The sequence below is a fragment of the Mesoplodon bidens genome (genome assembly GCF_964165515.1).
Source record: "Mesoplodon bidens genome assembly, chromosome: 12".
NCBI classification, from domain to species: Eukaryota; Metazoa; Chordata; class Mammalia; order Artiodactyla; family Ziphiidae; genus Mesoplodon; species Mesoplodon bidens.
In genome coordinates this window covers 86,575,600-86,592,151 of record NC_138168.1, presented here as the reverse complement: position 1 = coordinate 86,592,151, position 16,552 = coordinate 86,575,600, and the positions used below count along the sequence as shown (strand labels likewise).

General features: G+C 47.2%; 1 protein-coding gene across 1 annotated transcript in view; it reads left to right on the top strand.

Moving 5' to 3' along the window:
- Positions 1–9,260: 9,260 nt before the first annotated feature.
- Positions 9,261–16,552, top strand: part of LOC308625859 (solute carrier family 22 member 2-like) — a gene marked incomplete at both ends in the record, with an annotated part of 28,648 nt that continues 21,356 nt past the window's right edge. Inside the window, 2 exons of the mRNA XM_081250468.1 lie at positions 9,261–9,671; positions 11,780–11,883. Of these exons, the coding sequence (XP_081106594.1) occupies positions 9,261–9,671; positions 11,780–11,883 (515 nt within the window). The remainder of the gene's footprint in view (positions 9,672–11,779; positions 11,884–16,552) is intronic.

Sequence of the window (16,552 nt, the reverse complement as noted above, 5' to 3'; positions counted from 1 at the left end):
TCTTCAGACAAATGACTAGCTTGTGAGAGGTGGAACATACACACAGTAATGGCCAGACTGTATAAAGACAGAACTTCTGCATCCATCAGTTCAGGAAGCCAAATAACAGCCTGCAGCAACTGAACCAAAACAGCCAGAACTTGATTAATAACTGGTAGCATCTCTGTTTAGGACCTACCATAGAAAATGAAATAAGCAGCCCTAACCAATCACACAGTCGCCCTGCTTCTGGTCAGCTGCCTTCAGCTTCCCCGTGCCCGCAGCCTCCATCAGGGCATTCCTGGAGCTGTGCCCTTCTCCACTAAGAAGGCTTCCCACTCCTCTGCCAAAATGCAAGGGGCTGACTCCCTTGGTACAGCAAGCTCTGAATAGAGAGCCTTTTTTGTCCTCAATTGCATGGTTTTTGTTCATTTCCACACTTGCTTAGTTTAGCTTTTAGCACAAATGAATTTTTTCCTCTAAAAATGGATTATTTCACCCTCTAAAATTAATATGAAGAAAAGAGGTAAATTCTTCAATTTAATTCTCGGTTATACACGACTTTCTTCTGTGTTCCTTTCCTGCGTGCTCTGGGTAAATGAATATAGCTTGTAAGTCCCCCAATTTACTTCCAGTCCTATGAAAACCACGACCTTAAGCTGTCTATTCTTTCTATTCCTGAATCAAAGGAACCTAAATTCTGAGACTCGATCTTGAGGAAATCTCAAATATAAATGACACTTTGATCACTTGCCATCATCTTTCATTTCAACCAGAAGTAGACAAGCCTTTCCTTCATCTTCTACTTGAAGTTGTCTTTCTTGGGAAGATGAAGAATTTCTAGAGGAATTAATTCTGTTGCTGATGTACTTGATAACTTTTCTCTTACTAAATGAGGGTCGTAACCCAAAGAGATGAAAAGGACACAGACAGTAGTTGATCCAGGAACCATATACCTCACACAACCCAGCTTGGCTCTACCTGTATTAATGTGGAAGGTTGAGAGAAAGAGGGGAGAACTTATATGTATTTACGCTGTGGTGATATATCTGTAGCATACTAAGTGCTATGAGGGTCTTTGTGCATGACAGAGAAGACTGGATTTACAACGAGCAAATCACTAAGTCCTTAAATTATGGTGTTTAAAGGATCCCTAGAGATTTAGTCTGTGCCTTTCTATTTATGGATGGGGAAATTTAGGTGGTGTCAGCCTTACCCCTCCAATATGGAATTCCTCATCATCATTTCACCTAATGAATTTAGAGTGTGTTAAAGATTGATGCCTAGATTATTTCATGAGATTAAAAAAAATCATTATGAACCAATAGATTTTTAAAATACACGTGTGTTTCAATGCATTGCAGTTATTATTCTTGTTGGTGCCCCAATTGTCATGCTGTAGGCCAATGGGAGCATCTTTATGGGGTTCCTTTGCCCTTTCGGCATGACCAGTACTCTCGTATTTTCCGGCCTGACAGGATGTCCCAGCTCATCATGTTAATTGACTCCCCCGATCTGGAATCAGCAGTTTTTCCAAGGAGATGCCCCTCCCTTTCATCTGCTGCACCCCTGCTCTGAGCTGAAGTCACAAAAAAGTTAAGATGTCCTGGGCCCGTCCTCTCTAACCAGAATTCTTTGAACCTCAGGCACAACACTTCTACTGGCAAAGCTTATGGCTTTGCTGTGAATTAAAATCTCTGTTTCTGACACTTTTTTTAAAAAATCAGCTTGGGGCTTCCCTGGTGGCGCAGTGGTTGAGAGTCCGCCTGCTGACCAGGTTCGTGCCCCGGTCCGGGAAGATCCCACATGCCGCGGAGCGGCTGGGCCCGTGAGCCATGGCCACTGAGCCTGCGCGTCCGGAGCCTGTGCTCTGCAACGGGAGAGGCCACAACAGTCAGAGGCCTGCATACTGCAAAAAAAAAAAAAAAATCAGCTTGGGATTAATTGACATCAGCATTATTTATTCCTTTTGACTCTGGCACACATACCTGTGTGGAAATCCCCACCTCATAAGCATATGAGAGGATTACAGGCCGTGTTACCCTCAGTGCTCTGGATAAGTGGTCTTAAGAAATAATAACTTGGGGACTTCCCTAGTGGCACAATGGTTGTGAATCCACCTGCCAATGCAGGGGACACAGGTTCGATCCCTGGTCTGGGAAGATCCCACATTCCACAGAGCAACCAAGCCCGTGCGCCACAACTACTGAGCCTGTGCTTTAGAGCCCACGAGCCACAACTACTGAAGCCCACGCACCTAGAGCCCGCGCTCAGCAACAAGAGAGGCCACAGCAATGAGAAGTCCATGCACCACAACAAAGAGTAGCTCCCGCTCGCCGCAAGTAGAGAAAGCCCGCGCACAGCAACGAAGACCCAATGCAACCGAAAAAAAGAAAGAAAAAAAAAAGAAGTCAGTTGAGGAGGAAATTGATCACTAATCCAAACTTAAAAAAAAAAAAAGCTGAGAATTATGGAAATGAAAATCTTAAAGATTCTTCTCTTCCCATTCTCCAGTGGCACCCATGTAACATTAAAAGGTATGCCTTCTAGCCAGACCAGGTTCACTATCTCTTTGAAGAAAGCAGTCCAATCAAGTTGACTCGCTCCTGGGTCTTGGTTAAATGCCCATGAAAGTTCGATTGTATTGGGTTGGCCAAAAGGTTCATTTGTTTGTTTCCATAAGCTGGCTCTAGTAGCACTTGGTTGTCTTTAACTTCATTCGAAACAATTTTGTTAGATTGTATGTGACAGCTGTCATGTCAGCGTGCATTTAAAGAAAGACATCAAAACTGGTGGATTTTTGTGTAGCCACGTTAATATTGAAGGCAGAAGAAGAAAGCAACATATTCAGCATATTATGCTTTATTATTTCAAGAAAGGTAAAAATGCAACTCAAATGCAAAAAAAGATTTGTGCAGTGTATGGAGAAGGTGCTGTGACTGACTGAAGTGTCAAAAGTGGTTTGCGAAGTTTCGTGCTGGAGATTTCTCGCGGGACGATGCTCCACAGTCAGGTAGACCAGTTGAGGTTGATCGCGATCGAATCGAGACATTAACTGAGGACAATCAACGTTATACCACGAGGGAGATAGCCGACAGACTCAAAATATCCAAATCAAGAGCTGAAAATCATTTGCACCAGCTTCGTTATGTTAATTGCTTTGATGTTTGGTTTCTACATAAATTAAGCGAAAAAAACTTCGTGACCTTATTTCTGCATGCGATTCTCTACTTAAATGTAATGAAAAGCCTCTGTTTTTAAAACAAATTGTGATGGACGATGAAAAGCAGATACTGTACAATAGTGTGGAATGGAAGAGATGGTGGGGCAAGTGAAATGAACCACCACCAACCACGCCAAAGGCTGGTCTTCATCCAAAGAAGGTGAAGGTGTATATATGGTGGGATTAGGAGTTCTCTATTACAAGCTCCTTCCGGAAAACCAAACGATTAATTCCAACAAGTACTGCTCCCAGTTAGACCAACTGAAAGCAGCACTCGAAGAAAAGTGTCCAGAATGAGTCAACAGAAAACGCATAATCTTCCATCAGGATAACACAAGACCGCATGTTTCTTTGATGACCAGGCAAAAACTGTTACAGCTAAGCTGGGAACTTCTGATTCATCCGCCACATTCACCAGACACTGCACCTTCGGATTTCCATTTATTTAGGTCTTTACAAAATCCTCTTAATGGAAAAACTTTCAATTCCCTGGAAGACTGTAAAAGGCACCTGGAACAGTTCTTTGCTCAAAAAGATAAAAAGTTTTGGGAAGATGGAATTATGAAGATGCCTGAAAAATGGCAGAAGGTAGTGGAACAGAAGGGTGAATACATTGTTCAATAAAGTTCTTGGTGAAAATGAAAAATGTGCCTTTTATTTTTACTTAAAAACTGAAAGCACTTTTTGGCCAACCCAATATTTGGACATTGATACAGAGTTTGCTTTGTCAAACAAAACCACATAAAAGTTGAGCTACCAGATTAGAGAGCTCGGGGCCTGTATGAGCTGCAGATTCACCCCGACTCAGAAACCAAAGGCCAAAACCAAATTCTCTGCACTACTTACATAGGAAATAATACAGTCTTTAAAGACAAGTGGTATCTGTGAAGAAGGAAACTGTAGTCATTTAACAGCCTGAGTGTTTTAAACATTACTTTTCCCTGCAGCTCTTCAAATGAAGCCTGTGAAGTCAGCCAGGCTGCCTTGTGGTTTGGTATGAGGCACGTGTCTTGTATTTTAACACGCAGCGTTCAGGCCTTTTGGGACCCCCAGAGCTGCCCAGAGCTGAGCTCAGAGGAGAGAGAAGGCGCTACAGGAAGTAGGGACCCCCAAAACCTCAGTCACCCCCTTGTTCCTGTCCCTTCTAAGAAGCCACCTGATGTCATGGCCAGTCTAACTCCACCTTCCTGGCTTAAAGGGAATAAGCACAGGACCACCATTGTGTGGGGAAAGCAGAACCAATAAAGATAAACAAGATAAGAGATTTCATGGATGAAGGAAGCCCAGGGAGAGCCGACCAGCCCTTCCTCCGCGGGATGGTAACTGCAGCACGTTGACGGAGGAGCTGCCTGTCTGCCGGTGTCAGCTCACCCCGGCTTGAGAGGGCAGCACCCAGCTCTCCAGCACCCAGGGGACCCCCACCCGGAGTGGTGCTCTGGGACCCGGACTCTGCAAGTTAAGGGGAAACCAGAGCACACATCAGGATCGTCCCTGGTGGTGAGGAGAATAGAACACCTGCCACATGCGGAGCTGGGGATGTTTACTCTGGAAAGAGAAGATTCTGAGGTCAAAGAAAGCCATCTTCCAATACAAGAATTTCTGTGTAAGAAGGTTTTAACCTAACCTATCTGACCCCTAAAGAAAGAATAATGTCCAAGCGTGTGGAAGATTCTGGAAGGCGACTCCTGATGCGTGATGAGGAAGATCTTGACAGCAATCGGGAATGCCTAACAGTGGAGTGGGCTCACCTGCACAGGACGTGTGTGTGAAACCATGTGGGACAGATGTTTCGGAGATATCAAAGTGTCAGTTCTGATGTCCTCTGAGGTCCCTCTATCCGGAGGTTCTACAGGCTCATGATTCTGGGTCAAAGCAGATCTCCTGCCGCTGTGGCCAATATACGTAGGTGGGCAGCAGGGCAGTGAGGAGGACCGAGGCCAGTGCAGGATGGGGCGGGGACAGCGAGGAGGGAGAAGGCGGAAGGGAGGGGGGTCAGGAATGTCTTGTGGGTGAGGCTGGCAGCAGGGAGCCACGGCACTGGGGGGTCCTGAGTGTTCCCGCTCGTCAGCTCTCTGACTCGAGTACAGTCAGCAGCTTACAAGTTAGGAGCCAGCCCAGTCTCACGGATGCTCTAAGGCAAGGCTGGGCGCAGTCTGGTTGTGTGGACTCTCCCTTCCTGATCCGCCCGGTCTGCTGCCATTACCCCTGTGACTTGCCTGGAGAACACACAGCCCTCACCACCTTGAGACAACCTGCTTCCAATCCTCCTGGTCTCAGGTGAGCTCCAACTTACCTTCGTATGGGACGGCACTGACCGGAGGCCACATCGTACTTTTTCTCTATGTCATGTGTCTACCGCCTAAACGCTAGCTTGTTACTGGGTGGGGCTCACAGTTCTAACTGCCCCCCTGTCCTCTGGTGTGGAGAGCTCAGAAGTCAGCCTGGGCACAACTGGCCTTCCTTGGTGCTTCCAGAACATAGCATCTGGGGACAATATTTATTTACATTACAAAAGAACCTGGTAAAAGATTGAGAAATACTTCCAACACTCATTACAATGAATCATCCGATTATATGGATTGAGTGATTGTTCAGCGTTGGATCAGATCAGCCTCTCGCCACGCTCCTGAGCGTGTAAGCAGGCCCGCAAAGGAAGTGTCAGGTGCACAGGAGACCAGACTCAGGTTGCAAGCCTGGAGGAACCGCCCCGCTCCGTCCCCTCCCTCTCTGGGGTTGCTCTCACTCACCGCCTGTGTGGCTTTGCTGTAGGGCCTGTCACCTCAGGGGGATGGGTCTTATTGTGGCCGTGCTGTGGGCTTGGCTCCCGGGCTGCTATTTCAATGCAGAAGCGTCAAATAACCAGGCAACCGATTGCTGTAAGTGATCTGAGGTCTTGCCTTCTCCTTATCTGATCATTTGCTGTAAGTAATTCACAGTGAGTTTCAACATCACTTCTCCTTGGCAGACGACACTCTTCTTGCCTCTCACCTGGTGCCCTCTTGCTCATGGCATTGAAGGTCTGGTGTCTTGACGTGGACCGTTTCAACGAGTCAAATCCAGGGTGCAGGTGTTTATACAATTTCCTAGGAAGGGGCAGTGAGGACCACCTGGGTCCCTGGAGTAGGTGCTGAGTTTTAGGACCTGGGTCACTTTTTAACTCACCTCCTCCCACATCACTTCTGGCCAATGCCAGAAGGCAGGGGAGGTGTGGGGACACCCCTGCCTCGGGTCTGACTCATCCTGAACGGGCTGGCTGACACTGAGGAAGTCCCTAAACCACTCTGACCCTCAGTGTCCTCTTCTGTAAATAGGGGCATGGTCTCTGGATTACAAGAGAGACACGGCTCCTCCAAGGCTCCTTGGAGAAGAATACACGCTCAGCAGATGTGAGTCGCCTTCTTTCCTCCCTTCCTCCCTGTCACGATCTCTGCCACCTGCCGGTCCTCCTCTGGTTCCCGCCATAGGCACCTGGGGTCAGAGAAGAGGCTGGAGGTGGAGGTCGGGGAGTAAGACCGAAGCCCCAGCTGGCCATGCTGGACTCCTGGGAGGAAACATAGACCACCCCAGTCTCCCCGCATCAGCCACAGCAATGCACAGACCTCTATTGTGTGATGGGGTGTCACCTCGGGGAGCCAGGAGTCTTGTTCTGGTAGTTCCGGAGGCGAGAACTAGTCCATTAGGTTGAGAGCACGTGGACAGGCATATAGAAGATGAAGTTGTCCATCAATAGGGAATGTCGGGCAGTGAAGCTGGCAGTCTCCAAGGTCCATGGCTGTGCATTGAGGATCCTGTCGAGGGATCCACACATTTGACAGAGGTGGGATGAGGTGATACCTGGTCCTGCTGATTGTTTCCAACTGGGGAATAATGTCCAGGGTGCTCAGCACCCTTGTTCAGAGGACAAAATCACACTGCGGAATCGCAGACGGCAACTCTTCAGGCAGTGTTTCGTCTTACAGAGCTATGGGATTATTTTAAAAGACAATGTGATTTGGGGCTAACAAGAGACTGATAAAAAAGAAAAAAACCTTAAGAAAAGAGGAATGAGACATCCATTAGGGTCATTGAAAAGCTTCAGCTTATTCCTGGGAATCTAGAGAGAGCAGGCTTTTGTTGGGACTTTTGATGGTATTTTGTTGGGACCACTGGTATCTCTGGCTTGCTGCGTCTCCAGCACCCAGTCTGGGTTGTGAGCAGGAAAACTGCCCACTGGGTCACTCTCTGGGCCCAGAGGTCCCTGCCTTCTCTCCACTGTTCAGTGTGTCCTGGCAATTGTTTTATAGGCAGCATGCTGGGGTTTTAGTTGTGCTCAGTGGGAAGAAAAAGGAAAAGGCCATCTATTCCATTTTCCTGGAAATGGAAGTTAAAGGTATGTTTTTCTTGTGTGATATCACCATATCTTTCTGCTGGTTGGTATTATTTATCTGTCCTTTATGTTATTGACGATTTTTCATCTTTATTTGAAAAATCTCTCTGCCTCTAGAGAGCTCCTGAGCAAAGAACCAGATCTCATCTCCAGATTCAGGCAACCGGCCGCGGCCTCATCTCTCTGGAAAGCCTTCCTGTTATCTGTTACCCAAGATGGCTGTGGGGCGAGCCACGGCTTTCGGGGGCTGGCGTTTTTAGTCTGTGACAGTTTATTACCTCAGAGGCCGAGACCCCTGCTCACCACGGCCCACCCTTGGCCTTGGCCAGTCCCGGTACAGTCAGCAATTTAATCCAGTTCTCATTTATTTTGTTTTGCTTTAGCCCACTGAATAGTCAGCAGGTAGAATTGCATGCATGACTCTGTGCCAGAAATACTCCCCCAGCTCCTGGTTCTATAGAATCTGAACCCACGCACTCAAACTGGGGCCGGGGGCAGCAGGAGTCCCCCCATCCTGCTAACACCAAGCAGAGAACCTCCAGGAGCCTGACAGAGCCCAGAAGAGGTTGACAAGGTCCCCAGAGGCACCCCGGTTCTTGCTTTTTTAAGAAAACAAAGTTTGCAGCTGCAATGAGGAGGAGGACTTCTGTGGGTCACTACTTTTCAACCCATGCTGTTCTACCCACAGGAAAACAGACCCCAACGGAAAAAAAGGAGGAAACAGGATTAAATTTCTGGTATTTTAATGTGCAGATATATCAGCAGGCCACCTTCCTGATGTGGGAGCTGCCCACCGCAGTGCGGATCCTTTCCCCACCAGGAAAGATGTTTGCCTGTTTCCCTTGCATTTGGATGCAGCCAATACCATCCTAAAGAGCCCCTCCACCCCTGACCACAGGCAGAAAGAACTAAGACCAAAAAACAGCAGAATGAGACCACTCCTGCCTGCATTACACTTGACCTACATGTGCGGAGAACATTTTATCCTTTCCTCACAAACAGGTCAAGGGGTTCCAGGGTTCAAAGGCAAGAATGCCAGATTGTCATTCTTTAAAGAGCAGAATTATAAAATCCTGGAAAAATCAAAACAAACAGCCCCAGCATGTACCTCGAGTGCCCTGGCTGTTGTTTGTAGAAAAAGCACAGCGATAGAATTTGCAAACCGTCTTGAATCCAGACAAGAGCTCTGACCGGGAGACCATGATTCGCATCGTACTCAGCAAGCAAGGCCAAAATTGTGTGCGTTTCCCTGAGACACCTTAGCGAAAAGGTTGGCTGTGTGAGTGAGATATGAATCTATTAACTTCCTGGACACTCAGTTTACTACAGAAGATCAACAGGGCTGTGATACGTGAAAGTGCTCGGATTTCTCCCCGTGTGGTACAGAGGAAGGATTGTTAGTGGGGCCGGCGCGAGGCAGGGACCCACTCACCAGAGGGATGCTACACTAAACACAGCATCTTGCCCTGTGACTTGCTCGGGGAGTTTCGGGGGAGCAGGACACACGTGGCCGGGGAACTGCGTGGCTGGGAGTTGGTCCGACCAGTAAAAGTCTGGACCAAAGGCTGGTCGCTTTCTAAAATAAACTCACCCTTTGACTTTTGGTCGGGGTTGTGCTGAGCTGGGCCCAGCCTCGCTCAGTGGCGTCTGAGCAGCACAGGAGACAGCACTGGGACTTCTCTCGCCAGAACAATGCCGACGGTGGACGACATCCTAGAACACATAGGGGAATTCAACTTTTTCCAGAAACAAACATTTCTCTTCCTCTCTCTGCTCTCTGCCGCCTTCACCCCCATCTACGTGGGCATCGTCTTCCTGGCCTTCACCCCGGACCACCGCTGCTGGAGCCCCGGGGTGCCCGAGCTGAGCCGTCGATGCGGCTGGAGCCTGGCCGAGGAGCTCAACTACACGGTGCCGGGCCCAGGGCCCGAGGGCCAGGCCTTCCCCCGCCAGTGCCTCCGCTATGAGGTGGACTGGAACCAGAGCGCCCTCGGCTGCGTGGACCCGCTGGCCGGCCTGGCCGCCAACAGCAGCCTCCTGCCTCTGGGCCCCTGTCGGCACGGCTGGGTGTACGACACACCTGGCTCCTCCATTGTGACCGAGGTAGGTGATCGTGGGACTTAGAAGGGATGGAGAAAGCAAAGAGTGCAGTTTTTCTTAAGGAAGAACCCAGGGAGGGCCAGATGTGCTCTTTGGACTCAAAGTATCTTATAAAAAATAAACAAACAAACAAATTAATTAATTAATTAAAATAAAATCCTAGTTTTCAAGAAAACGTACATCCTCTTATTTGGCATTTGAGCAGGTGAGTTTAAGCTTTAAATTCTGACAATAATGATTCTGGTGTATGCAAGTCTCAGTGGTAAGAAGCAAGCAAAGACATCAGAATTCCTGGAAATTATGCCAGGAAAGGGAAAATTTTCAAGCCTCCTCTTTTTCTGGAAGCCCTGACTTCCCCTCCACTCTGCCATGGTACAGATGGACACCTGACACCTCATGGAACTCACCTGAATGGGTGCCTTACAGTGATACAATGAACTTTTCTCTCAATGGCTAATTTTTTTCTCTTTAATTTGCTCAAAGTATCCATATCAAACCATTTGGGGTTGGAGCTTATGCTATGGTACTATTATTTTATTAAAAACTACACTTGGCATTAACATCTAATCATGAGGCCTCTTTTCAATAAATAGAAAGAAAAAATGGAGACTTGCTGTTTTAAAATTTTTTATTGGAATACAGTTGATCTACAATGTTGTGTTAGTTTCAGGTGTACAGCAAAGTGAATCAGTTATACACATACATATATCCACTCTTTTTTACATTCTTTTCCCATATAGGCCATTATTACAGAGTATTGAGTAGTGTTCCCTGTGCTATACAGTAAGTCCTTATTAGTTGTCTGTTTTATGTATAGTAGTGAGACTTGCTTTTATTGGAGACAAAGCAAAATGGGGGGATAAAATTATTCTGCAAATACAAAGAAAGCCAGGTGTCTGGCTTAACTTAAAAAGACTGCTTGGATGATGTGAAGATATTCTGTACAGGCATTAAGGTAGAAGAGCCATTTGAAGGATCTAAAATGGTCTGATAGTTACATGAAATGTGGAGGATTGAAGATTTAACACCATAGAACTTTTCTTTTCTTCTACAGTGATTCTTTATTTCCAGCCTCCATTGGCTTAACATGTTTGTGATTTTTGATTAAACAAAATCATTAAAAAGTAGAAATAATGTTTAACCAAGTATCTGGGCATCCTGTGATCCAGTCAAGTTGACACATGAAATTAACCATCACAGGAAGCTACCTGTTTCTTAAGGCCTGGACCCAGAAAATGGCAAAGTATAACTTCCACCACATTCTGTTGATCAAGTACCATAAAACTTTATTTTATTATTATTATTTTTTTTTTGCGGTACGCAGGCCTCTCACTGTTGTGGCCTCTCCCATTGCGAAGCACAGGCTCCGGATGCGCAGGCTCAGCGGCCATGGCTCACGGGCCCAGCCGCTCCGCGGCACGTGGGATCTTTCCGGACCGGGGCATGAACCCACGTCCCCTGCATCGACAGGCAGACTCTCAACCACTGCGCCACCAGGGAAGCCCCACAAAACTTTTAAGAGGCTTTTGCAGCGTGGTTCACGTCATTATTCATACAGAGATGGGAGCCTGAGGCCCAGAGCAGAGAAAAATTTTGCCCAAGGCCACAAAGTGAGAAAGTTAGTCCTTAGGCCTAGAAAGGGGTTTTCTCCCGACCTCCAGGCCAGCACCTGTGGCTCCCCAGCACCGTCTCCTGTTCCAAGTGAGGACAAAGGTAACAGCCATTAGTAAGATGCTAATTCCCCTAATTTAAAGAGACACTGAACAGCCTGGCTTCCTTAGGCCAACGCTTGTATGTGTCCACACACCTATTTAATAAAATTACAAAGAGAAATGGTTTGTGCGTAAGTAATTACCGAATTTCAGCTCATTTAGCTAAAACAGAGTTCAGCCTGATGACGTACCGCTAGATGGAATGCTAAACAGACTGCGGGACACATCTTCGGGATTGTGTAAAGACAGTTAACACGAGCAAGAAAAGAGTTGGTTTACTGTCATCCAGTCACATCAGTGCCATGCAAGGAATACCTCCTGAGTTCCCTGGGTTGAGCTGTGTCTAACGGAATTTTGTTTTCTTTCCCTCCCAACCCTGGACACCCTGGCCCCTCGCAGTTTAACCTAGTGTGTACCAACTCCTGGATGCTGGACCTGTTTCAGTCGGCTGTGAATGTAGGATTTTTTATCGGTTCTGTGGGTATCGGCTACATAGCAGACAGGTAGGTACAGTACAAAAGTGGTGGAATGTAATCAGTCCAAGGAGAGCGCTTGGATTCACCTGCCCCTGCTTGAATACCATCCATTCCCAGAGCACACAGAGCACACTTCCCTGAATTGTCGTGACGGTCTTAGATTTCTCTTACAGCTTTGATTAGCATGACCAATGTCTTTATTTTCTAATTCTCTTGGATCATAGAGGGATGTTTCAACACTGGGCAGCAGTGTTTCCTTGTGGGCTGCCCAGAAGCTTAGAGTTAGAAGGGAGAGTGATAGAGGATTCGATCCCTTTTGTAATCCCAGTTCTTTCTTTGGCCTCATGCCATCCACCTGGTCGTGCATCTTCAGGGCCTCTGAGCTCTGTGCCGTCCTCTGCTTGCCTCTCCTGTGCTGGAACCAGGTAGAGCACAGTTCTTACCTGAGCCTGTGGCATTGCAGGATTCCTGAACTGGGGCCCTGGGGCCACATGTAATTATATGTGTGGAACCTAAGATATAATTTGGTGAAAGGGAAACAGGGTCTGCACACCGGCAGAAGTAAATATCCACTTCCCTACAGTCATGTCCCTGGAGAGAGATGAGGAGAGACCTCTCCACATGGAATGTGCAGCAGGTGGTCCTCGCGCATGGGTCCGTGTCTCCGGGAGCTAGTTTTCGGTGACTCATACTAATCGAGCTGTTCCTATGTCTTTTATTTATCCACTATTTTGTAACCCCAGGTTCCCTGTGCTGGAACTCCTCATAAGGTGCATCTTTACTCTGTTGATGATCAGTTAGACATTATTAGGAGTCCCCCAAAGGGAAAGGAACAGGAAAGGTGGCTTTATACTTGCTAAGCACCTTAGGTAATTTGGCCATCAGTGCTAATTATTTAATATTCCTGATATTGACTGTTTATTGAGTATTTCCCATGTTTCAGGCACCGTGTGCAACATTTTGGAGAGTATCATCCTCTTTAATCATCAGTCACCTAGGGAGAGAGTGAGATAGTGCCATATAACTGTCTAATAAATATACAATCTTTTATAATTTATTATAATCTATGCATTTAATTCTGAAATAAGTGGTAAAGTAAATACACGTTATGCTTGTTGCCTTCCCCAACTATATCTTTTTTTCTTTTTTTTTTTTGCGGTACGCGGGCCTCTCACTGCTGTGGCCTCTCCCATTGCGGAACACAGGCTCCGGACGCGCAGGCTCAGCGGCCATGGCTCACGGGCCCAGCCGCTCCGCGGCATGTGGGATGCTCCCGGACCGGGGCACGAACCCGTGTCCCCTGCATCGGCAGGCGGACTCTCAGCCACTGCGCCACCAGGGAAGCCCCCAACTATATCTTTGATACAGATAAAGCAGAAGCCGTGAGCTTCATATGAGACATAAATAGAACATTTTCTCTGATGATACTACAGTCTGGAGTAAAACTTGCAAGTGTGTTCAAGATCCGTAAGGACGGCTGAATCCATCACACCCTCAGGGGCGTCTCAACTGTCACAGCCGGGGCCCCCTGTGGCAGCAGGAGGGAGGGAAGGTGACAGTGAAGGTGCTGGGTCACGAGGCAGCCCCGTGCATCACATCACTTCTGTAACTGTCTGCTCAGCCTCCCTTCAAAGGCTCCTCCTGGGACGCTGTGTGGCCAAGAGGCTTGTGAGGTGCAGAGGAAGGTCATTCGCTTTTACTTTTATTGCCGCAGAACTGGCAGTAAGGCCGGTGGTTTGGAAATGACCCCTGAAGTCTCGCGAGGCGCCCTGACGCGGGTGGTCGGGAGTGCGCCCTGCCCCCCGCGGGTGGCGGTCTGGACCCCTGGCTCCCGGTTCCCTCTCCACTCGCTCTTCCAGTGTAAGGAGCAGATTCTAGCCCTCAACTCTCCAGCACAGAAGTGAGCGAACAGGGGACTGAGCTTCAAAGCTGGTTAAATGAATGCGTTGATTATTCCCATCCCGCTCAGGGTAGAAGACCGATGATCATTCTCTTCCTGACTTAAAATCCCCAAATCCCTGGTCAAGGGCTTCCCTGGTGGCGCAGTGGTTGAGAGTCCGCCTGCCGATGCAGGGGACACGGGTTCGTGTCCCGGTCCGGGAAGATCCCACATGCCGTGGAGCGGCTGGGCCCGTGAGCCATGGCCGCTGGGCCTGCGCGTCCGGAGCCTGTGCTCCGCACCGGGAGAGGCCACAACAGTGAGAGGCCCGCGTACCGAAAAAAAAAAAAAAAAAAGCTGGTCAATTACCACCTTCTTAGATGACCTCATGATTTTGTTCCTATTGTTGAAATCTCCCATGCAAAATTGACTACTCATTATTCTTCTCCCCAAAGCTGTGTACAGCCCTCTCTTTCTTTTTCTTAAACTGTCTGAAGTCTGGTTGGTTGCTGCCCCCTTCTCTTCTGTTTGTGAATGCAGGTAAGGGTGCGTAAGAAGGCAACCACCCTACGGGTCCGAAAAGGACACTATCTATTGCACATTTAATGCCTATTACTGAATAATTGTCAGGTTTTATAGAATGGAACAAGAATCTCATGGAAACCCATCTGATGCTACAGATTAAAGCAACACTAAATAAAATAGATTGTCAGCTATGAGGAATTTTTAAAATATTGTTACTGAGCCCAAGTTCACTCTGCTCGCCACTTGACAGGCCAATAAATTGGAGACGAAGTGTTGAGACAAGGAACACGGCTTTATTCGGAAAGCCAGCAGACCGAGAAGATGGCAGGCTGGGTCCCCAAAGTAACCAGCTTATCGGGCTTTGGATGCCAGTTTGTTTTATAGAACAGAGAGGGGGAGGAGATGAGGAAGTAAAGTAAAAACACCATAAGTTTTGCAAATATCCCCTGGAATGGCCAGCCTCGGGGAGGGGATGTGCTCATTTCTTCTTCCTTGCAGCCATCGGCAGGTGGACAGGGTCCAGATGTTTCCCTGAACAAAGGCACTTTGGTTTAACATTCAGGCAGAGGGGCAGGGTTCCCTGAGGCAGGCTATTATGTAGAGACAGTATCACTTTAGTGAACAAAAAGAGCAGAAAGCAAAGGTTAAAGCCACATCCAACATGGTTCTCTCCTGTAACAATATGACCTAACAGCTGATGAACGTGTCTTTTAGAAGAAAGCCAGGAGCACATTATGAACAGGTTATAATAAGAATACTGAGCCTTACACCAAGTCGACTTTCTGAAGGTCACCTTTGCAAGTAGAAGGAGGGAGGGACTGGGGATACATGCTAGAGATTTTGAAAATAAACCTTTTGTAAGATGTCTAATTTGTTTCATCATTCAAACCTCCTAAAGAATGATTTTCAGAATCACCTGACACCGAAAAAGTAATCTCTCACCAATTCAAGGTTTTTTTACTCTAATGGTCAGTAATTTAGTGTCAGGCTTGTAAATGTTTAACAACTGACTCTCTGAAGGAAAAAGCCTCAATTTGTAGGGTTTGTTGATCTCCATGTTGTCAAGGCTCCCACAGTGGTCCATTTCAAGCTACCAAAGTGAGGTCACTGAACACAGAGTTGGCTAGGAATATTCACCATTCTATGGTATTTCCACCATACAACTACAACAGATAGACATAAAAAACTTCCTGAGCATAGATAATGGTCAAACACAGTAAAATAATTAGGAAGAGATGTTTTGAATATTTATTACACGTGTTTTAACATAATCTACTTTATTGTAAGTGTGTACTTTCATTTTTAATAATGGCTGTGTTTAACAATCAGCTCACAAATTTTCTGAAAGTCTATCAATCAGCTCTCAAGAGCCAGCACTGCACTGTCCAGATTTCACAGTGGAACGAGATCAAGGCAGAATCAAAGTCCCAGTGGGTCGCAGTCAAACTTACTCAACTCTGTGGAATCTTTCAAAACTAGCTCTCCCCTACGTACTATGTGCCAGTCATCTTACTGGGCATCCCTGTGTGTTACATTTCACTTAGGATCATAACAGCCTTTGAAAGGAGAGTTTATTATCCCATTTGCAGACGAGGAGACTGAGGCTCAGTGAAAGGAAAGCAGTGCTTCCCAAATGGTAACGTCCATATTAACCACCTGGGGTTTTGTTAGAGTTATGATTCTGACCCAGTGGGTCTGGAGTGGGCCTGAGAATCTTCATTTCTAACCACTTGACCGTGATGCTGATAGCCCCAGACTACAGTCTGAGTAGCAAGTAGCTAAAGGACTTTTGAAGCCAGCAGTCCTGGAGTTCACCCCATTCTCTTTTATTTGCTCTTCGTTTTTCATTTAACCACTTAAGTGGTTCTGTTGTGGGAGGGTAGGAAGTGGGGGGAGGGTTCTCGAACCACTCTCCCAAATCGCCAAAATTCCTTCCAGCCCTGCCTCATTGTGTTTTTTCATTTTATTTTATTTTATTTTATTTTATTTTATTTATTTTTGGCTGCGTTGGGTCTTTGTTGCTGCACGCGGGCTTTCTCTAGTTGCGGCGAGCAGGGGCTACTCTTCGTTGCGGTGCGCGGGCTTCTCATTGTGGTGGCTTCTCTCGTTGCAGAGCACGGGCTCTAGGTGTGCAGGCTTCAGTAGTTGTGGCACACGGGCTCAGTAGTTGTGGCTTGCAGGCTCTAGAGCACAGGCTCAGTAGTTGTGGCGCACGGGCTTAGTGGCTCCACACATGTGGGATCTTCCCAGACCAGGGTTCGAACCCGTGTCCCCTGCATTGGCAGGCAAATT